The 24,029-nt window shown below is 45.0% G+C and overlaps 1 protein-coding gene across 1 annotated transcript in view; it reads right to left on the reverse strand.

The window, feature by feature from the left end:
- Positions 1-24,029, reverse strand: part of CCDC7 (coiled-coil domain containing 7) — a 184,681-nt gene that overhangs the window by 103,327 nt on the left and 57,325 nt on the right. Inside the window, exons 7-8 of the mRNA XM_030200375.1 lie at positions 22,446-22,504; positions 12,397-12,468 (exon numbers count right to left, since the gene is read on the reverse strand). Coding sequence (XP_030056235.1) covers positions 12,397-12,468; positions 22,446-22,504 — 131 coding nt within the window. The remainder of the gene's footprint in view (positions 1-12,396; positions 12,469-22,445; positions 22,505-24,029) is intronic.

A 24,029-nucleotide genomic window follows, 5' to 3' on the forward strand; every position in this document is an offset into this window, starting at 1 on the left:
ATCAGAAAAAGGAGTTTTGAAAAGGAGTTTTAAAAAGGCATGATTAGGGATCACGTGATGCGCCTGAGCTAAGAGGCAGCAATCTCTTTTAGCTCCTCGGCCCTCTCCTTTGTCAAGAAGCTTTGAGCTAAGTTCTCCTCTGTTTTCCTACTGCATCTGCGTAAGGATCGAGAGTTCTCACGCTTATGGACAGATTTGTGCTGAAATCGGGGGTTGATATGGCTGCTAAAAGTGGTAAAAAAGACAATTCTGAGACGCGTTTGGGAGCAGCGGCTGATAACAAGATGGCGGAAGACACGGGGGAGATTACGGCGCTTTCGGATGAGCTTATTGAAAAGCTCTCTAAAGCAGTGAGTACTGCGTTGGGTACGAGATTGGATGGAATCCAGGCCAGTGTGCAGGGGCTAACCCAGGCTGTAACGGATTTTAACCTCCGAGTGCCAGGGCTTGAAGCGAGAGTCGGGACCGCGGAGGATCGGCTGCAAGGAGTGTTAGATGAGCTGACAAACCTTAAAAAAGAAGTTGCAGGTTGTAATATTAAACTGGACGATTTGGAAAACCGATCCAGGCGAAACAATTTGAGATTAGTGGGCATGCCAGAATCGTCAAACGATCGTGATCTGAAGTAGGTCCTGGAAAAATGGTTCGCGGAATTACTGGAGAATGAGTCGGATGTGGGAGCTGTACAGATCGAGCTAGCGCACCGCGTGGGCCGCTGGATGGAGGGAGCGACTAGGCCGCGAGTGGTGGTGGTGCGATTTTTGAACTTCACACAGAAGGAATACATCCTGAGAAAATACAGATCTATGCAATCTCTGCAATTTCAGAATTCAAAAATCTTGTTGTTTCAAGATTATTCCATGGCAGTGGCTCAGTTGCAGAAAGGATACTCAGAAATCTGCAAAAAAAACTGGTGGAGAAGCAAATTCGTTTTACCTTGCAGTTTCCGGCGATGCTTCGAGTGGTCAAAGAGAACAGTGAAGCAGCAAAAAAGCAGATGCAGCAGTGGTTCCCGAATTGACAGTTAAATAAACTTCTTGAGGGAGGTTATTGCACGGCCGCCTTAGAGTGGCGGAAACTGTTGAAATATGTTTGGGTTGGCTTCATGTTGCAGAATGAATATTACATGTTTTTGGTTATTGGAGTATTTTGGGGGAGCAGAATTCTGTATATGAAAGTTGCAAACTTTGGGGTATACTTAAAGGGGGTGAGTGAAAGGAGAGAGTATGGGAATGTAGTGGGGGTATGGTTCCTGTAACAGGGGTGAAGAGAGGGGAGGGGGGAGCTGGGATGTGTCATGGTTATGGCCTTTGAGCATAATGGAGGGGACACTGAGGGTAGGGGGGCTGAGGAAGGCGGGGTGGGGGGAAGGGGGGAGAGGGGTTGGACCCGGGGTGGCTGGAACAGCAGTGGGGGGTGGATGGAAATTGGATGGAGTGTCTGGATGTGGTGGTGTGGACGAGTTTGGTAGCTCATCATGGGGGAGGCTGGGACCCATGGTGGGTAAAGAAAGTACGTTTGATGGAGGGTGCCTGTCAAGGATACTTTACTGTATATGGGGACACCTAAGGGGGAAACTTGTGTATCCTGGAATGTGTCTGGAGTTAATTCACCGATTAAAAGAGCTAAGATTTTACAGTATCTGAGTGCACAAAAGGCTGATATTGTTGGGTAGCAGGAAACTAAGCTCACTGATGTACAGCATCAAAAATTGAAGCGCTCATGGGTGGCTCAGTGCTGTTATGCATCTGCGCCGAAAAGTAAGGCTGGCGTATCTATCTTAATTCGCAAGACGGTTCCCTTTGTGCACCATAAGGTCACTGCGGATAAAGAGGGGCGGTATGTGATTGTGAAAGGGAAATTAAACCACTCTAGTCTTACGCTAGTTTCTGCTTATGCGCCCAATGCTTCACAACGGGTCTTCTTTAGAACATTAGTTGCTCAATTGTCTGGGATTGCTGGGCCAAAAATTATTTGGGGGGACTTTAATGCAATTCTCGATCCAAATATGGACACCACGGCTGGAATGCAGAGAGGTTGGGGGTCCTGCGGAGGAGTTTAGATCTGGTGGACTCTTGGAGAGTGCTTCACCCTCTAGAGAGGGACTTTACACATGTCTCGAGGGCGTACGCAACGAAATCTAGAATAGACTACATATTTGTATCAAGGGATATATTTCATCAGATACAGAAGGCGGATATTGGGCCTTTAGTGATCTCTGATCATACACCTGTATATATCACTGTAGATTTGAGAGGAAAAGGAGTAGGAGCAAGGGGGAGGTGGAAGTTTCCAGCGCATCTCTACTCAGATCGGACCTTCAGGAAATATCTTAGACAAAAATGGGAAGAGTATCTACATAACAACAAAAAGCATAGAATAAACCCAATTTTGATGTGGGATGCAGGGAAGGCAGTTATCAGAGGAGACATTATAGCTTTTGTTGCTAAGAGGAAGAGACAGCAGGCTAGCAGGATGATTGAGTTGGAAAGGAAGATTAGGATGCTGAAGAGGCAGATGGGATCACGTCCCACAGAGGGACGTGCAGTAGACATGCACTGGAGAGGACTCAGGGGGCACTCAACAGTTTACTTCAGGAGCAGGCGCAGAAAATTGTCTTCTATCATCGGTTCAGACTCTTTAAATTTGGAAATAAGCCGGGTAAGCTGCTGGCAAATCTTACTAAGAGCTGGTCTGGTATGTCTGTTATTTCAGCGCTCTATGACTCTGGAGGTCGGGAAGTGACAGATCAGAAGAAGTTGGAGCAGATTTTTGCCCAATTCTATAGATCACTATATATGGCAGAGGGGAGTGGACAGCAGGATAGAATGGAGGCCTTCCTTCATGCGTGTAAGCTGCCCAAAATATCAGAGGAAGAACAACTTAGGTTAAATGAGCCCATATCAGAGTCTGAACTGCAGAGTACTGCTATTAAGAATCTTAAACTACATAAATCCCCGGGGCCAGATGGGTATAGCAGAGAGTTCTACAAAATTTTAAAAGTGCAGGTATTGGGCCTAATGAGTGAATATTTTGAAGCAGCTGTGCAAGGGGGGGGGGGGGGTTCCAGGGGGGTCAAATTGAGCATTGATCACGGTTCTCCCTAAGCCATGGAAGGACCCATTGCAGCCGGGGTCCTACAGGCCTATCTCTCTCATAAATGTGGATCTTAAACTGCTAGCGAGGGTACTGGCTGAGAGGTTGGCATTGGTGATACCTAGGTTGGTGGGAGTCAATCAAGTGGGTTTTGTGAAAGGTAGGCATGCTGGAGTAAATGTTAGAAAGTTATTATTGGGGCTAGAGCGATGTGCACAATTGAATACCCCTGCTATGGCTATAAGTTTTGATTCGGAAAAAGCCTTTGATAAAGTGGAATGGTCTTTTCTATTCACTCTCTTGGGCTTTTATGGAATTGAGGGTTTTTTTCTGCGGGATATACGCACCCTATATGATAATCCATCCGCTGCTGTATTGGTAAATGGGATTCAGTTGGAGTACTTTCCATTGGGGAGAGGTACACGGCAAGGGTGTCCTCTATCGCCTTTGTTGTATATTCTTTTTTTAGAGCCGCTGTTGGAACAATTGAGAAGTGCCAAAAACATACCAGGAATAGCAGTATCGCAGAGGTGCACCCCATTAAAGTGTATGGCCTTTGCTGATGATGTTGGTGGTGACAGACCCAGGTGGGACTTGGCAAAGGGTGTTGCAGTTGTTTGCTGATTTCGAGCAATTGTCTGGGCTTGTCAGGCTTTCAAAGCAGAACCTGGGTTCGTGAGCCCTTGGGCCACTGCCAAGGAGCGGCAGCAGCAGATTCTGAGGTGTGAGGAAGAGCAGGGCATATGTGGGGGAGAGAAGGGGTGAGAGCGGGAGGACGAGCAGGGGATTTATGGGAGACAGCACTGAGATGTGTCGAGGAAGAGCGAGAGATAGTGCAGGGAGGAGGGACTGGATGAGATGAGGAGAGAATTGATGGTTGACAGGCGGGAAATACAGAAAAGGGAGTGAGGAGAAAGAGTGGGCAACTGAAAGAGGGAGGCTAGGATTCCCAGAAGTCTGGGTTTCCTTGGATATGCCTTCTTATTAAGGGCCTCAGTCTGGAGAAGTCTGGGGTTGGACAATTTATATTTATTTACTTATTTATGGCATTTTATCCCACATTAAACATGAATTAGATTGGAACCTGCCTACCTCCGTCGCAGCGGCTGCGTCATTTCAAAGCCCTGCCCATCTCTAGCCTACCCTCTCTTCGTGAGTTTGTTCCCTCAGAGTCCCGCCCTCGAGGAAAGGAAATGACGTCAGAAGGCGGGACTCTGAGGGAACAAACTTACGAAGAGAGGGAAGGCTAGAGATGGGCAGGGCTTTGAAATGACGCAGCCGCTGCGACGGAGGTAAATAAAAGATTTAAACCCCCATGGGCGGCGTGGTATGGTGGCGCAGCGCCGCAGCAGCACCCTTGAAGGCAGGTGCCCCCCTGCGGTGCTTACCCCACTTACAGGGTTTGACCGGCCCCTGGCAGCTTGCTACTTAATGCTTGAGGAGATTTTATGGAATCTTCCCTTAGTTGGAGAGGTGCTTCTGTCGGGAGGGGGTTGCTTAGTTGTTCTAATGTTGTACTAAGGTTGTATTACTATGTTCTAATACACTGACACGCTACCATGGGATGATATTCTATGTGATGCTTTGGGTATTTAGTGGATAGAGTGATATGGTTTGTTCTGCCTAAGGGGTTCCACTAAGGGCGGGGGGGGGAGGGAGGTAGGGAAAAAATAGAAAAATTGTGGCGGGAGGTCTCAGATGTGTGGCTTAATTATATATATCATTATATGTTATTATGTGTTGCCGACTGTTATCTATTATTGACTGCTTTCCCACCTGCAGGTTGTGGATGCAGTCTGTTCTCTTCTTGTTTGTATTGATGAGAACCTCAATAAAGATAATTATACAAAAAAAAGGCATGATTTGAGATGATGGCAAAAGCCAGGGCTAAAGCCATGGCTAGCCAGACCTTCCTCTGTGTGTTTGTGAACGTTATCTTAAAATAGCTTTATGTCTGTGAGCAGAGAGACTCAGAATACACAGAAGGGGAGGTTGTCTGGTGATTATATTCATCCGGAGAGCTGATTTTATTTTTTCTTGTGATCTGATTTTTTCTTAAAGATAGGTGATGCCCAATGGGTTGCCATATGGCATTGCCCATGCATCTGTGGAATGAACATTTTAGCTTCTGCCTGATGCCAGGTGTTGTTAAAAAAAAAAGTAAAGGACTGAGTGATCGGTTTTAAAAAAAGAAATGGTTTAAGGACAGGGATAAAACAAACTGCGCAAGGTCCTCCGGGACTATATGGGGCGGTGTCAGGTGGGTAACTGATATCACTTCAAGTCACGTGACTCATCCAAGATGGCAGCGAGTAGTGTGAAACAGGAAGTGATATTGAGGCACCTAGTGTTCGCCACCATCTTGAAAACGGGATGTGGCCCAGGCAGAGTTATGACATCACTTCCTGCGATGTCACTGAAAGGAGTGGGGTTTGGGACCGGGCTATGCAAAAGGGAGCAGGGTTATGCAAAAGGGCGGGCATGGGTTGGGCTGTGATATCACATCCAGTGATGCTATCAAAAGGGCTGGGGCATAGTGGGTGTTCGGGGCTTGGACAGGGAATGGGTGTGGCTTAGAATTCTCGATTTTGATTGGCCGATGCAACCAGAATTGGGTGTGGCCACCTGTCAAAAATATGCAAGCTAGCTTTGACAAAAGTTGGTGAGGTATACTACTGCCATGTTTCAAAACATCTTCATCATGGTAAAACTCTAAGAAATACATTTGGGTTACTCATAAATATATATTGTCCTCCTAAAGCAGGGCTACGAAACAAGGAGGGCCCATATCTCTTCTTGAGGCGGAAAGTATCAGAGGTGCAAAACTCTTGATTGAGGATGTATATGAGGGAGATGATATATGTTCGAACTGGTGGATGTGGTTATCAGATCGCTTGATGAAGATGGGACGATGAATAATCCTGCAGGCAGAGAGTCTACAGCGTAGATAAGTGTTTGGTTGTCTCGCTCCCATATAGTGCAAAGAACAGTTTGAGTTTTTTGCATTTTTTTTTTGGACTTTAGTTTTTGATTATTTCTTCAGCTTTTGGAGTCCAATTTTAAACATAGCTATGTTGTTTTTTGCAAAGAATTTGTGTTTATATAGAGTCCCCGAACCTAGTTTTTTAAAGCAGTGGTTTTCTCCAGAATCAGAGTTTTTACACTGCTGTTTTTTCTGTGGTTGGGGGAAGAGCTATGATATGAAGTTCAATTAGGGGTGTTAGGTAATATGTAATATTGCCCTGGACCATTGGGACTTTTAACTGATGCCTTTTCTCTGCTAAGTAGACAGCACAACATTTTGTGAGGAAGACTGACATGGAACAGCCTAGTTCCACTGTGTGGTAAATATTCAGCAGCACCATATCTAGTCAACTTTAACTGTATATTCAAGAGATAAGTTGGCACCACAGAATACTTAAAATAACTTGTCTGCATGCCTAAAATTTTAAAACAATTCAGAGAGATATTTACTAAGCTGTGGTCAAATTGGCAGGTTAACATCTAGCAGTAGTACTGCAAGATTACTGCTAGGGGTCAACCATGCCATTTTTATGCCAGCAGCCTATAGGAGAGGAGTGACTGGGGATCACTCCTATTTCCCATTGCTAAACACCAGGAATAGCCACAGTAGGCCCAGAGATCTCTTCAGAGGGGAAGCGGAGGGAGGGTCTGCTTGTGGGGGGGGGGGGGGGGGAGGTGGGGGGGGTTTCACATTGATGGGAAGTCTGTTTCAGGGTTGGGGTGTTGGTTGGAGGGGTGTGGACAAGGGAGTTAGGATACCATATTTAAGATGGCCCCAAAGAGCATCAGGCTGTACATTAGTGGCCCAATGCTGCCTAGAAGGATAAATAACACCAGCTTTATTTTTACACAAAATAAAATATGGAAAAGAAAATAAGATGATACCTTTTTTATTGGACATAACTTAATACATTTCTTGATTAGCTATCGAAGGTTGCCCTTCTTCATCAGATCGGAAATAAGCAAATGTGGTAGCAGATAGTATATATAAGAGAAACATCAAAGCATTACTTTGACAGTCTGACAGAGTGGGAGGGTGGGGGTATACATGGGGACATCAAAGCATTTCATTGATATTCTAACAGGATGGGTGTTTGTCGGTGAGAGGAGGGTGATAAACAGAGAAATAAACAGAGAAATACAAAATATCCTATCTAATACCATCCTCTCTAATTCATCATCCATCTTCTGATTACTTTGATTGTATCCAATTTCCTGTCATGACTTTGTCATAACAACACTCTGTAAGCCACATTGAGCCTGCAAATAGGTGGGAAAATGTGGGGTACAAATGCAATAAATAAATAAATAAACTTTATGGTTTATAATGGGATAGAAAACCCAGATCCTTATTATTTGATTTCCCCATGCATACCCCCCACCCTCCCACTCTGTCAGACTGTCAAAGTAATGCTTGTATTCTTCACTTATATATATACTATCTGCTACCACATTTGCTTATTTCCGATCTGAGGAAGAAGGGCAACCTTCGAAAGCTAATCAAGAAATGTATTAAGTTATGTCCAATAAAAAAGGTATCATCTTATTTTCTTTTCCATGTTTTATTTTGTTTGATTTCTATTGATAACCTTTAAGAGTGGACTAACACGGCTACCACACCTCTCTATTTTTACACAAATAATGCATCTTCTGAAGTAAACACTAGCTACATAATTTCAGTTTGCATAATAATGAAGTGTAATGTGGTAAACTAGAGGGTTAAGGGCAAATAACACATGATTTTTTGCCATTTAGGGGAAAATGAATAGAAAAGGCACTAAATTTACATGCCCAACTAATACAGAATATAGCTGTGAAACTGGTAAGTAGGGCAAAAAAATTCAACCACATCGAAGACCAAACATTGGTTACCTACTGAATCACGTTTTATTTTTAAAATATTTACTCTAGTTCACAACATACTGGATTTCTGTGTTTCTTATTTCATTACCTGATTCCAATATTCCATTGTATGTACACTTCATTTCACTTTATGAATTATAAACTGCCTTGATGGCATTACTCTATGGCAGTATATCCAACAAAGATGGACAAAGCATGCAAAAGTTTAGAATAATATCAAACTACAACCCAGCACTGTAACACTAGGGGGCGCTGTGCTTATGACAACACAAAAGCCACCAGACACAATATGCGGTATATCGCTTTTATTGGTGATACATATGTGAACACATACACCAAGATACTTACAGCACCCGCAATTCAGTCAGCATCTGGGAAGACCACCAGGGAAGCACTGGCTCTCTCAGAGATTGCAGGGAAATACCCTTCACTGAACAAGGCATCCCTATGTCCAGGCAAGCTTCTACAGAAAGTCCCATGCTCCCCCCTCTTTTATAGTGTGAAACAAATAACTGTGCATGTGAAGATGAGCTAGCTCATAACTCCCCCAGACCTGCATAGGCTGAAGGTGCCTTTCCCAGACGTGCTGGCATCCCTTAAACAACTAGCCTGTTTCCCATAACAGAGAATATCAACACATAATTACAGCCAAAACATTTCACTCATTCCATCCCCAGCTGACCCTCAATCCCATGTATTACAAGCACTAAATCACTTAACACACTGTATAGGTATGAGACCTTGGAGGCGACTCATTTCACACCAGATCACTGCTCATTGAGATAAATACATTTCTATATTGAAGATATTGTTAAATTAAAGTTATACTGTGATAAGTAGTGTGAATGAATAATTAAAGCCGATGATGATTTGAGTGAGGCACCATGCTGTGATCTGGTGTGAAACGAGTCACTTCAAAGGCTTCTGTTCACAATTTACTACATTCTCATACCTATACAATGTGTTGAGTAATTTAGTGCTGGGTTGTAATTTGATGTTATCATAGTTACCCCCGCTATCAATAATCTGTAGGACTATTTATTAGTAAATGTTTAGAATAATGGCATTTACATGCGTATGTGAACAGATATGCACAAATGCGTATTTGCAAAGGGGGCATGCATATGAAGCATGGGGTGGAGCTCCCACTTACATGCATATCTGACAGTATTCTGTAAGTTATGTGTGTATTTCCTACATGCAGGCATCAGCATTTACACTAGCTCTATGGTTGGCATATGTGCTTGTATTTCACTTTTAAGTGAGTACATACCTGGTTGGACTAGTATTCTATACAGGAAAGTAGGTGCCTACATTTAACAACCCCTCTTATTTGGATAATTGAATAGTTTGAATACCGTAAGTTCAACCAAAAAGTGAATGAAACAAAAAACAGATATGTTGAATATATAAAAGTGAAAATGGAGGAAAAAGACCTCAGAAGTGCTTGTGGACAGGGAAAATTCCCAACACTTGTGTCACAACAGACAGTCTGCAGACTAAAGGAGCTTCTATGCTCAATGTCTCAACAGACTACACATAATCATCAGTCAAAAAAACCTCCAGATTTGTGCAAAGTGCCTTAATCATTAATGTTCATACGTGTTCAAACAGTACACTTAGCTTTGTTTTAGCTATATTCATCCCAACAGAGTCCTGTTTTACCCAGGGGCGTAGCCAGACACTGAATTTTGGGTGGGCCTGGGCCCAGGATGGGTGGGCAGAAGAACTCCACCCTATCCCACAGTGATTTGGTCTCTCCCTCTCTTGCCTGCATGCCATATGGTCTCTCAAACATCCCCCCTCCCCCGCATACCTTTTAAATAGCAGATTTTCACCGGAGCGAGCAGCAACTAATAATACACACTGCTCATGCTGGCCCCATAGCCTTCCCTCTGATGCAGCTTCCTGTTTCTGCATAGGTGGGAATACATCAGAGGGAAGGCTGTGGGGCCAGTGCACAGTATGTATCAGTCGCTGCTCAATGCAGGCAAAGATCTGCTATTTACAAGGTATGCAGGAGGGACAGTTGTTGGGAGTTTTCAGCTGGTGTGGCTTGGGGATCCCTGCCTGCCAAATCATAGGTGTGCTGCTACTGGGTGGGACTGAGCCCAAAGAGGGTGGGGGCCTGGTCCCACCCGAGCCCACCCTTGGCTATGCCACTGGTTTCACCAATTGGTTTCTTCACGGGAACACCTATACTGGATGTGCTATAACATGATCTATGAACAAAACAATATACCAGGTCTGTGATAAATCAAAAAAACAGCAGAATAAAACAGCTTACTAGCAAACAGCAAGGTGCGGTCTCAAACAGATTGCTGGCACTGCATTCAAAATGGCGTCAGCTCCAAAAAGAAAGGACTACAGTGCTGTTAAATCATTGTTTTGAACAGATAACATGTTGGGCCATAGATCAAGTATCTCCATGATCGAATATGAAAGGTGGGGATCGAGACAAAGCTTTAATACAATATGAACAACGTTGGATCCATAGATTGAAGTCTTATGAATCTTTGGGTTTAAATTCCAACATAGAATGGGCGGACTTTTTTGGACTGCAGACTTTTCTCCTTCTCTTCGTGGGTTGATCTGGTTGGTTATCTGACTGATGGCATCTTTTTTTTAGAGCTGACGCCATTTTGAATGCAGTGTCAGCAATCTAATTGAGACCACACTATGCTGTTTGCTAGTAAGCTGTTTTATTCTGTTGTTTTTTTGTTTTGTTTTTTTCACAGACCTGGTAAGTGCAATTTTCATATATATTGTTTTTGTCCATAGATCATGTTCAAGCACACCCAGCACAGTTGTTCCCCTGAAGAAGCCAGTTGGTGGGATGAATACAGCTAAAACAAAGCTAAGTTTGCTCAGTTTGAATACATATGAACATTAATTATTTTGTTGTAATAAGGATTATTTTTTGTTACAGCACTTTGCAGAAATCTGGAGTTTTTTTAACCGATTATTATGCGAGTCTGTTGAGACATTGAGCATAGAAGCTTCTTTAGTCCGCAGACGGCCTGTTGTGACTCAAGTGTTGGTAATTTTCCCTGTCCACAGGCACTTCTGAGGCCTTTTTCCTCCATTTGCACTTTTATATATTCAACATATCTGTTTTTTGTTTCATTCACTTTTTGGTTAAGTTTAAACTGTTACTGTGGATATGCCCTCAGCTTTAGTTTGAATACTGGCCTAAAATTCTATATAGAAAAGCATGAATTAAGACTATTATGTTTCCCTTTTTAATTTGGGCTCTTTCATCTGAAGGCAGGATGGGGGCGTGCGTTGAGATGGCCGGCTTCGCCCGATAATGGAAAAAAGAAAGCCGGCCGTCAGGAGAATTTGGTCCGTTTTATTTGGACCCTTTTTTTTTTTTTAGGTCCAAGTCCCAAAAAAGTGCCCCAACTGACCAGATGGGGCACCGGAGGGAAGCAGGGATCACCTCCCCTGACTCCCCCAATGGTCACCACATCCCTCCCACACAAAACAAAATCAGACATTTTTTGCCAGCCTGTATGCCAGCCTCAAATGTCATACCCAGCTCCCTGACAGCAATATGCAAGTCCCTGGAGCAGTTTGTAGTGGGTGCAGTGCACTTGAGGCAGGTGGACCCAGGCCCATCCCCCCCTACCTGTTACACTTGTGCTGGTAAATGGGAGCCCCCCAAAACTCACCTTACCCACATGTAGGTGCCCCCCTTCACCCCTTAGGGCTATAGTAATAGTGTAGAGTTGTGGACAGTGGGTTTTAGGGGGGATTTGGGGGGCTCAGCACACAACGGAAGGGTGCTATGCAGCTGGAAGCTAATTTTGTATTTTTTATTAATTTTTTAAGTGCCCCCTAGGGTGCCCAGTTGGTGAATACCCCTGACCTGCCCATAGCCATGCCCCCTTTGCAGATCTGTGCAGAAACCTTTAAGCATTATTCTATAATTGGGCAATTGTGTTTTTCCTCAGATCTGCCGTTTCTGCCCCATTTTGGTGCCTTGTAGCCATTAGAACGCTTTTTTCATGGAAAATTTTGGCATGGAAGTAGCACCTAATGTTTGCCACCATGTATAGTATTTGCCCCTTCATTTTGGAAAATGGCTGTTCATTTTGGACATTTTCAGCTCAAGAACATACTTTTCACGTATTTTCGAAAATGAAATCCTGATGATTTTCCTCTTTAAAAATGGCTGGGAGATGGATGGTATTTTCTGGACATTATGAGCAGGATGTCCCAATTCTGATTGGACATTCTTTCGAAAATGCCACTGTATGTATGTAATACTGTGTGATGTGTGGAATTTGGTTTTTCACTCTGGACAGGCAAGACTGTGGTTTTTTTTCATTCACTATGCAAAACTATAAAAAGAAAATTGTAGTAAAATTATTTTGGGTTTTCAGTGGAACAGAAACAAAGTTAACTCACGGATTTTTGACTCAGACTGAAGACTCTGCAGTATGGCTTGTATCTCCTGAGCTTCTTGAGCAAAACCCGTATCTAAAGTAGAAGAAAAGTGATTTACAGTTTGCTAAATACTGTAAAGTTCTCTTTTAACAATTATATTTTTCAGTAGGTAAAGGTAGCTACCTAATTGACAACTTTCTTCAAAGTCACATCATGAATTGCTGCTGTTAAAAGGTGAGTGTGGAGAAGAGATTAAGCAAAGGGATGATGTTTGAACTTCATTGGAAGGAAAAGGGAAAGGGGATGTGATTTGATATACAATCTTTCTGTGGTTACAATCAAAGTGGTTTACATCTCTTATACAAATACTTATTTTGATCCTGGAGCAATGGAGAGTTAAGTGACTTGCCACTAGCTCTTCACAGGAGGGATGGACCAATGGATTTCCACAGAAAGAGGGATTAGAGGTAGTGTATTGGAACATAAATCTCACAAAAAATACTTGAAAAAGTCCAAAGTCAATGTCCACCAGAAGGAACCTGTTATAAACTCAGGGAAGGTAAGCCCTTGGGCCGCTGCCAGATACTGGCTAGCAGCAAGCGAACCACACGGGCAGAACAAAGCACTAAGGCAAAACCCAGGCCAGGCGAAGTTGGAGCTGGGGTCAAGCAGAGCTGGGCTGGAGACAGGCAAATCTGGAGCACAAACTGAAGCTGAATGCAAGCAGGGCTGAAGCTGAAGAGAGGAAAAGCAGGTCAAATGCAAACAAGAAATAACACAATATCAGGAATACACAATTAGGCAGAACCTTTATTGCGAAGGCAATGCATGAGAGTCCCGTGGTTCCTTATAAAGGCCCTCACTAATGATGTCACAACCTCTGGTGCCCTGGAATGAGGATTGGAATGCACCGAAGAACACAGCAAGGGCACCAAAGAGAGGTTAGAATACTGGGACATCAGATTGAGGCTTGGATAGTTTCTGCAATGAGGCCTGGAAAACAGGAAAACAGACACCAGAGACACCAGTTCAGGAGGGAGGCAGTCTGCAGAAGTCGTGGAGCCTGACCACCGGAAGAAAAGGTGAGTCGGGACAAAGGACATGTCCATGGTCATAACAGTACCTTCTCCACAAAGACCCTCCTCCATTCAGTCTGGTCTTGAGTCTATGAGAAATCACTCAGTGGGACTTACTAATGAGCTTTGGAATATGAACGTGGATTGCAAGAGTGGATTTTGAAGACAAGGCTGGAGCTTGTAGACAGGACTGGAGTTTGAGAACAGGGCTGGAGTAAAACAACAGTCTGTAGACTTCCAAGGGCTGTCCTCAATACTGCAAGTCCCCCTGGAATCAGGGACATCTTGGACCCCGTATCTAGGGTCCGGTTCTTTGGACATGGTACATGACATCAGAGTTTGAGGGGGTTTCTAAGGACAACCCCTACCCAAGGCCTGAATCTTGGATGTAGAGAGTGAAGAGCCTCCCTCCCAGTAGACGATACAAAGCATCCTTGCTCGCTTGACATGAGGAACTCGTCTCCGCTTGCTGCTCAGGGAAGGCATTGGCCAGAACCCCACTGGTGCGGGGTAGAACATCAGAAACACTAGCAGTGGCTAAGGTGAAAGCAAGACACCTTGGAATCCAAGCAACGTTGATCACAGGCATTACTCCAAGCAGTTATTTCACCTCTCTCCCAGTCTAACGTCAGATTCTGTCTCTGTAGCCAGGGTAAACCCAAGGCGATCGGCTTCACCGATGTCTGGAGGACAGAGTGATGTACTCCCTGTGGTCACCAATACACAGGTGCACTGGAACAGTCCAGGTTTTCAGGTGTCCTTGAACGTTACCACAGACTAAGGAGACTTGGATGGTCTTGGACAAATCTTGGGTAGGGATCTTGAAATGCCAGATCAGAGCCTTGTCTATGAAGTTTCCACCTGCCCTCAAATCCAGGAAAACGTCAGTATGCTTGGCTCCTTGATCTAGATCAAGCACTGCTGGAACTAGAAATTGGGTGCGAACATTCTCTGGGGGTGGTCCCAGCGCTGCACCCATGGCCAGAGCTAGGATTGAGGGTCCAGACTTATTTGGGCACTTAAGTGCATAATGCCCACTCTCACCACAATACAGCAGTGGCGTATGAAGGGGGGCAGTGGGGCGGTCCGCCCCGGGTGCACACTGCTGGGGGGGTGTCGGCTCCATTGGTTCCTTGCTCCCTCTGCCCTGGAACAGGTTATTTCGCAGCTCCCAGCGACGTGGACTCGGGGGCGGATCGGCCCTCCCGCCCACCCCTCGCTTCTTCGTTTCTTTGTTTCTTCGTCAATTAAGAATGCGCTCCGGGGGGGCGCGCTGAGGGGGGGCGCCATGCTGTACCCAGGGGGGGGGGGTGCGCAGCGGTGACCCGCCCCGGGTGTCAGCCGCCCTCGCTACGGCTCTGCAATACAGACATAGATTAAGGGTCCTACACCTCTGTTTCTCTTGTACAGAGAGGGTGTGCAGTCCACCCGCATGGGTCCTATGTGATCGAGAGTTGGGGCCTCCCTCTGACTAGAAGCATGTGGAGGGTACTGGATGCTAGCTGACTTCAATGCCGTCTTCTCCGAGGGGCGCCGTTCCCAGACTCGTTCCTGGAATCAGATATCTATCAAATTGCAGAGACCAATAATGTAATCTAATCTAGTTGGGAGGTCTCACCCGGCCTGTTCATCCTTGATTTGGGGTGCCAACCCCTGCCAGAAGGCCGCGACAAGGCTATTATTCCAAGTCAATTCAGAAGCCAAGGTGCGGAACTGAACAGCATAATCGCCCATGGTCCATGTCCCCTGCTTTAATCTAGGGAGCTCAGAAGCTGCTGATGTAATTTTCCCAGGCACTTCAAAGACCCTCTTGAATTGTCCCAACAAACTGTGAAGGTCATCGAGCACTGGCCTGTCCCGTTGCCAGGGAGAAGATGCCCATGCCAGAGCTTCACCAGACAGCAAAGAGATGCTATAGGCCACACAAGCCCTGTGAAAAGAAAAATCTCTGGCTTGAAGCTCAAAAATTATCCGACACTGGTTGAGGAATCCCCCTACAGTCTTTGATGTTTCTGTCATACCTCTGTGGTGCCATGAGTCGAACACCCAGAGTTATGGAAGATATTGTCTGTACTGGGTCCACACTTGAAGAAGCCAGAGCCTGAGATGCTGCCAATATTAGCTGATGGCCCAGGCAGTCGACCAGAGCCTGGACAAACCCCACAACATGCTAGAACTGGCTTATGTGTGAAGCCTGGTCTTGGACAGCACCAAATAGATGTTCAAGCTGGAGAGCCAGTTGCTGAAGCAGCTGCACGGTGGGTGATTCAGATGAGCTCAGGGCTTTCACAAACTGTCACAAACTCACGGAAGGTGAGCCTTTGGGCCGCCACCAGATACCGGCTAGTGGCAGGCGAACCACCCGGGCAGGACAAAACACTAAGGCAAAACCCAGGCCAGGCAGAGCTGGAGCTGGGAACAAGAAGGGCTGGGCTGGAGACAGGCAAATCTGGAGCTGGAATTGAATCTGCCGACAAACAGGGCTGGAACTAAAGCTGAAGACAAGCAGGGCTGGAACTGGAGCTGAAGGCAAGCAGAGCTTGAACTGAAGCTGAAGACAAGCAGGGCTGGAACTGAAGCTGAAGACAGGAAAAGCAAGTCAAATCCAAACAGGTGGTGCTGAAGGCAAGCAGGGCTGGAACTGAAGCAGAAGACAAGCAGGGCTAGAACTGAACTCAAAGACAGGACAAGCAGGTCAAATCCAAACAAGACATAACACCAGGCAGCATAGGCGGTCGGTGGCCCAACTGTTTAGGGAGGCTAAAGGGGGTGGGGTTTACATCCATAATTGTCTGACAACACCCCGGAAAAAAATATGTAAAAATAAAATAATCACAATTAATACCTTTTATTAAATTTAGATATTAGATATGTATCATATGTCAAAGAATAAAGTGGTTGCTCAAAGCATATACTAACCACAATTGCTCAACTGCAAAACACTATGCACAACTTTGTGCAAAAACACACTCAGAACCTTACTGTACATAGGCACCCCTTATAAGAGGCTTGGGGAGGCTAAGCCTCCCCAGCCCAGCTGTGACCTTCCCCGCAGCCCCGCCTACCTCCTTCTCTAAATGCAGTCCGAGACGACTCCCGACTCGAAATCTTCTGCTGCCGCCGCTTCTGTTGAGCAGCGGCAGCCTGCAGCCAGGAACGAGACTACGATCAGCCAGCATAACATAAGAAAAAAAAGACGCGCGGGGCCGCAGCAGCCTTCAGACATGCGCTGTTGGCTCTGCCCCATGACATCAATTTCCCGTTCCGGGGGCAGAGGACCGGCAGAGCCGACAGCGCATGTCTGAAGGCTGCTGCGGCCCCGCGCTTCTTTTTCTTCTTCTGTCAACGCTCCTGTAAAGAGGTCCAGCAGGAGGGAGAGAAGAGAACGTGGTCACTGGCGGGAAATGGTAGGAGGAGAGAGAGGAAGAGCAGGGGAGAGCCAGGGGACATGAACAAGAGCAGTAGAGAGCCAGAGAGCGATAGGAAGAGAAAGAGGGGCCATGGAAAAGAGCAGGGGAGAGCCAGGGACATGGAAAAAAGCAGGGGAGAGCCAGAAGGAGATGGGGAGAGAAAGAGGGGCCATGGAAAAGAGCAGGGGAGAGCCAGGGACATGGAAAAAAGCAGGAGAGAGCCAGAAGGAGATGGGGAGAGAAAGAGGGGCCATGGAAAAGAGCAGGGGAGAGCCAGGGACATGGAAAAAAAAGCAGGGGAGAGCCAGAAAGAGATGGGGAGAGAAAGAGGGGCCATGGAAAAGAGCAAGGGAGAGCCAGGGACATGGAAAAAAGCAGGGGAGAGCCAGAAAGAGATGGGGAGAGAAAGAGGGGTCATGGAAAAGAACAGGGGAGAGCCAGAGAGAGATGGGGAGAGAAAGAGGGGACATGGGCAGGAGAGAGAGAGAAGCTGCTGGGGAAAAACTGGGGGAGACCCTAGCTGTCAGACTGAGAAATGCTGGCTGGATGAAAGGAGGGAGAAAGAGAAAAAATGCTGGAAGGAGGGGGCAGAATGAGGGAAGACTCTGGTAGGGAGGGAAAGAGGAAAGACACTGGAATGATGGTGTGAGAGAGGACATGCTGAATGGAAAAGGGTCAAGAGACAGAACTGTCTAGAAGGAAGGGGAGATAGAGGGAGACAATGGACGGAAGGATTGGGAGAGGGTAATGGGTGGAAGGATGGAGAGAGAAAGAGGGATGACACTGGATGGAAGGGTAGGAGAGAAAGAAGGAAGGTGCTGGGCATGGATGGAGGGGAGGGAAGTATATGCACATGGATGGAGGGGAGTGAGGAGAAATGCTGGATATGGATGGAGGGAAAACTGTTGAATTTAAGAGCTGGATCGGGATACTGAAGGATAGGGACAGGGCTACAGATGGTAGACAGGACGCATAAGGACACAGGAGGATGGTGAACACTGCAGAGAAAAAATATCAAATGGAAAGAAGACACTGCATAAAACAGAAGACACTGGGACCAAAGCGAATAGAAAAACTAAATGATCAGACAACAAAGGTAGAAAAAAGTCATAATTTATTAACTGCAATATGTCAGCTTTTGGAAATGTGCATCCGTGATGTTTTGCATGTAAGTTTCAATTTTTCTAGTATTGCTGCATGCTGAGGTGACTTCTTGAGGTAACTTTCCAGTTTAGTATTTTGCCTTCATATCTGTTGTATCATGTGTTTTTCATGTGATCAAGGTGCAGTATTCTGCTAGCGTGTAGTATTTTCAGCCCTTTTTGGGGTTTTTTTTTGTTTTACTAGGTTGTGCACTGGTGTTTTAGAGCCCGGTGTAATTACAGTGCTGCCTTTCCATGCATAAACGTTGTAGCTTGTCCTGTCCTTGGAATTAGTACTGTTATGGTTTGGTAAGGTTATGAGTGTGTTTTTACACAAATTTGTGCATAGTGTTTTGCAGTTGAGCAATTGTGGTTAGTACATGCTTTGAGCAACCACTTTATTCTTTGACATATGATACATATTTAATATCTAAATTTAATAAAAGGTATTGTGACTTATTTTTTACTTATTTTTTTTCTATGTTGTCAGACAATTATGGATGTAAGCCCCGCCCCTGGCCCCACCCCTAACCCCACCCCCTTTAGCCTCCCCAAACAGTTGGGCCACCGACCGCCTATGTTACTGTACCATAAATATTACACTGGGCAGAGCCACAAAACACACTCATAACCTTACCAAACCATAACAGCACTAATTCCAAGGACAGGACGAGCTACAACCTTATGCGTGGAAAGGCAGCACTATAATTACACCGGGCTCTAAAACACCAGTACACAACTTAGTGAAACAAAAAAAAAAACAAAAAGGGCTGCAAATACTACACGCTAGCAGAATACTGCATCTTCATCACACATAAAAAACACATGACACAACAGATATGAAGGCAAAATACTGGAAAATTACCGCAAGAAGTCAAACTCAGTATGCAGCAATACTAGAAAAATTGAAACTTACATGCAAAATATCACAGATGCACATTTCCAAAAGCTGACATATTCCAATTAATAAATTCTGAATAAAAAAATGTTTTCTACCTTTGCTGACTGAGCATTTAGTTTTTCTATTAGCTTTGGTCCCAGTGTCTTCTGTTTTATGCAGTGTCTTCTTTCCATTTGATATTTTTTCTCTCACCATGTCCACCATTCTTCTGTCCCCTTATGCGTCCTGTCTACCATCTGTAGCCCTGTCCCTATCCTTTCTCCAGTTTCAACATCTGCCCTCAACGTGTTCCAATCCAGCCCTAAAATTCAGCAATTTCCCTCCCTCCATCCATGTCCAGCATTTCTCCTCACTCCCCTCCCCTCCATCCATGTGCATGTACTTCCTCTGTCTTCCCTCCCCTCCATCCATGTCCAGCATTTCTCCTCTCTCCCTTCCACTCCATCCATGTGCATTTCCTTCCTTTCTCTTTCCTTCCCTCCATCCTTGTCCAATATTTCTCCTCTCTTCCCTGCCCTCCATTCCATCCATGTCCATCATTTCTCCTCTCTTCCCTCCCCTCCATCCATATACATCTCCTTCCTGACTTCCCTCCCCTCCATCCATCCATGTCCAACAACTCTCCATTCTCCCCTGCCCTCTCCTCCATCCATCCATTCATATCCAGCAAATTTCCTCTCTCCCCTGCCCCCATTCATCCATCCATGTCCAGCAATTATCTTCTCCTCTGCCCTCCTCTCCATTCATCCATGTCCAGCAATTGTCCTCTCTCCTCTGCCCTCCCCTCCAGCAATCTCTTCTCTCCCCCTGCCCTCCCCTCCATCCATCGAAGTTGGTCCAGGTTCTGTCTGCTGGACATATTCCGTGCACTTATGATGAGGGTGTTCTGTCTTTGCTGAAAACCTTATGCCCTGAGTTTGACTTACGAAAAGATCCTTTTGTCTATCTACAAATTCACCACAGCACTGGGATTGAATGCACAAAATGCTCTAGTGTAAGCTCTAAACTTGGACTCCCATCATGCAGTACCCTTGCCCATATCACGGCCATGGACTATAACAAACAACAGCCCAAAGGGCAGCAGACTTGGTCATTCCCCTGTATCTGTTTCTACTAATTTGACCAATAAACATAATTAAACATACATAACTACTTCTCCTAGCACAAACTTATATGGGCGGGGTAATTTTATAAGAGGCCTTTTACATGCATATGAAGCAGGGGTTCGCAACCAAGTCCTCAGGACACACCTAGCCAATCACGGTTTCATGATATCCACAATGAATATGCATGAGGATCAATCTGTATGTGCTACCTTCAATGTATGCAAATCTATCTCATGTATATTCACTGTGGGTATCCTGAAACCTGACTGGCAAGGTGTGTCCTGAGGACTGGGTTGAGAATCCCTTATATAAAGCTTTTATAAAATTATCCCTTTATATCAGGGCAAATTTTAGAAGTTTTTTGACAATCCCTTTTGTGTTCTATTTTCTGTATTTTTGTCATTGTAATTGATGAGAATTTAAAATCTAAGTTTTTCTAATCATCTTTTAACAATTCATTATAGCTACGAAGCTTTTAAATAATAAATGCACTGATATAATACAATAATGTCATTTTTCTTTTACTATTATTTATTCTCTATAACTAGACATTTCTCCCATGGCTACAAGAAACCTCTGAAAGTGCATCACAGAAACAGTAACATAGTAACATACATACATTAGTAAAGCAAATACATACTTAAATTGAAAATGTGCATCATATTTTGGAACACTAATACCTGAAACAAGCCCTTTTTTGTTCCTTCCTGAATCAAGAAATGCTGGCAAAATTCAGAAACTAGATGCTTATTTCCTCTTTTACCCTGGATATCACTTTATATTACCTCACCTCAATAAATCCCAGACACCAGGTCGCCATGACGCCTAGAAATTGAACCCTGGCGCCTAAGATTTCATGCCTCCAAATTTTTATTTATTTTTGCGCTGCTGCAGAAAATATTTCCTACTTGCCCACAGTGGTTCAGTTCACTGTAAGGTTGAGCCATGTGGTGCAGGAAGTTTAGGTACTCTCACAGGACACGAAACTGCGAAAGTACCTGAACTTCCTGCACCAAGCTGAACCCCTGAGGGCAAGTAGGAAATGTACCATTTCCTCTGCAGCTAGGAAGGTGAAAGAAATTGGTGGCAGGATTTGAGAGAGAAAGAGAGCTTGCATGAAGTCTAGGGGGAGGGGGTTATGAGAGAGAAACTGGGTAAAGGCTGGAAGGGGGTTATGAAAGAGACCTGGGTAAAGGCTGGGAAGGGTTATGAAAGAGAGAGTGAGAGACTGGGTGAAGGCTGTGGGGGGGGGGGGTTATAAGAGCGAGAAAGAAAGAAAGAGAGAGAGAATGGGTGACGGCTAGAAGGGTTATGAGTAGGGTTACCATATGTCCGGATTTACCTGGACATGTCCTCTTTTTGGCGGGTTTTGCCAATCTGCCCGTTTGCCTGGATTTCTGGACAAATGGGCAGGTTGGTGGGCAGGCCGTCCTAACGGCCGCCCACCAGCCTGCCCGTTTGTCCAGAAATCCAGACAAACGGGCAGATTGCTAGCCTCCCCTCCCCTTACTTACTACTGCCCTGGTGGTCTAATGACCTCTTCCGCCTTTGGGGCAGGAAAGAGCCCCCTCTTTCCTGCCCAGAGCGCTGCCCTGCATGCATCCTTCCTGTTCCTGATCTCGGCACCGATTCAAAATGGCCACCGAGAGTTGAAGTGACCTCGCGAGACTTCAACTCTTGGCGGCCATTTTGAATTGGCGCCGCGATCAGGAATAGGAAGGATGCATGCAGGGCAGCGCTCCAGGCAGGAAGAGGGGGCTCTTTCCTGCCCCGAAGAGGTCACTAGACCACCAGGGTAGTAGTAAGGTAAGGGGAGGGGAGAGGGGAAAATGTGACAGGGGGCGGAACGAGGGTGTGACAGGGGGTGGGGCGGGTGTGAAAGGGGGCGTGGTGGGTGTGTGGTGGGGGCGGGCATGTGTCCTCCTTTTTGGGGGACAAAATATGGTAACCCTAGTTATGAGAGAGAGAGAGAGATAATGTGAAGGCTGGGAGGGTTATGAGAGTGAGAGAATGAGTGAATGTTGGGTGGGCGGGGTTATGAGACAGAGAGGTGGTGACCCATGCCATGATGGTAAGTGAAACAGAGGCCATTACCTGTTTGCTTCACCTATCAGGTGATGTGACAACATGCTTCTGGAAGGGAAACGTCTGGTTTTTGGCTGTGATGTGCAGTAGTATCTTAAGGGACTGATTTACTAAACTTTCAGTCACAGACAGGAAGATAGCCTTAGTAAATCAGTTTCTAAAGGAGCTGACGCTGATCATGCAGGGGATTCTGCATTCTTCCCCCCCCCCTCTCCCCAAACACACACACTTGAAGTTCACTTTGAACAACGTTGGTATTGGGTGGAGAGGGGAAGAGGTTTCAGCTGCTGGCTCCTTATTTTTGGGGCTAGCTCCCAGATTCTGTGAAAATTTGTCGAGACCTGCCTCACCTTCTGATGTAGTAGTCTTCAGCACTGCTCCACCATGGCTTCCTTTTTTTCTCTTCTCTCTGTCAGGCAAAATTGATAATATATCTAAATCCAGTACCTAATATTAGCATTATATCTGAAGCAATTATTGAAGAACCATTCATCCAAAACAGCAAACATTTTGACTGAAAAAATATTGCATATGGAGTAATTTCATAATGTCAAAGTTTCAAAAAAGCACCTACACTATACCTATTTTATAAAGGCCAAAAACCAGCAATCCCTCTCACCTCATATGGCATACAGCTCCTTAGGATTACCACATCCCAAAATGTATCACTCTGCATTTTTTCACAATAAAATTTAACTGCCAAACATTACACCATTCTTCTAATTCTTATAGATCATTTCTCATGGTGTCTACTCCCACCAAAGTGTCCACTCTGATGCAAATCTTTGTGTCATCTGCAAAGACACATTTTTCCTTATAGCCCTTCCGCAATATCACTTGCAAAGATGAATAGCATCGGTCCCACTACCAATCCCTTTCTTTCCTCAGAGAATTCCATTTACCACCTTCCACTGTTGTCTTTCAGTCAACCAGTTTCTAACCCACTTCACCACCTTGGATCCTAATTTTAGCCTGCTCAGTTTACTCATGAGTTTCCTACTAGGAGATGTGTATCAAAGGCTTTGCTGAAATTCAAGTAGACTACATCCAGCACATGCTTTCGATTCGTTACCCAATCAAAGAAATCAGATTCATTTGGCACAATTTTGCTTTGGTAAGATCATGTTGCATTGGATCTTACAACTCACTGAATTCTAGAAAGTTCACTATCCTTTCCTTCAGCAATGCCATCATTACTTTTCCAACCATCAGGATATGTGGTACAGGAAAGTAGGTTAAGGTGTTCATAGATGTTGTTTATATGAACATTTCCACCAACTTCCTTCTTATCACCTTCTTCTGCCTCAGGTTAGTTTGCAGCCATATCCATTTTATTTATTTATTTATTGCATTTGTATCCCACATTTTCCCACCTATTTGCAGGCTCAATGTGGCTTACAGAGACCTGTTATGGCGTCGCCATTCCAGGGTAAAAGACACAACTGGTGTTACAAAAAAGATCAAGGATGACAAAAAGATCTAAGCAAACCATTATAGAGAGATGACTTTCAGAATAAGGGTAGAGTGGTGAAGTGTTATAATTAAGCTATGGATTCTCGTGGTAGGCCTTGTTATTTAGGAGTGAAATGTTTTTTTTGGGATCCTCACCACCTACATATTTTCATAGATACTAAGAAGTCCCAGGAAGTGTCAGGATGGTTTTCAGTGCCAGCACAATCTGGCGTTTCTCTTTCATGGTTATAAGCTTAGTCTCTGATTCCTCTTCCCTGCACAGCTGTCATTCTGTGTACATTCAAAACAAAGCAAACAAACCTATGAGCTACTGCAACTATGCTGTCGTTCTTTATTGTTGGTAGCATTGTGCAGCATATGGATGTACCCAGAGGAAGTATAATAATGGAATAACTTTTCATAGGTAGAGTACTAATTTGTTGTAAATTGTAATGTGTGTCATTTGGAGGAGCTGATTACAG

The sequence above is a fragment of the Microcaecilia unicolor genome, chromosome 1 (assembly GCF_901765095.1).
Source record: "Microcaecilia unicolor chromosome 1, aMicUni1.1, whole genome shotgun sequence".
NCBI classification, from domain to species: Eukaryota; Metazoa; Chordata; class Amphibia; order Gymnophiona; family Siphonopidae; genus Microcaecilia; species Microcaecilia unicolor.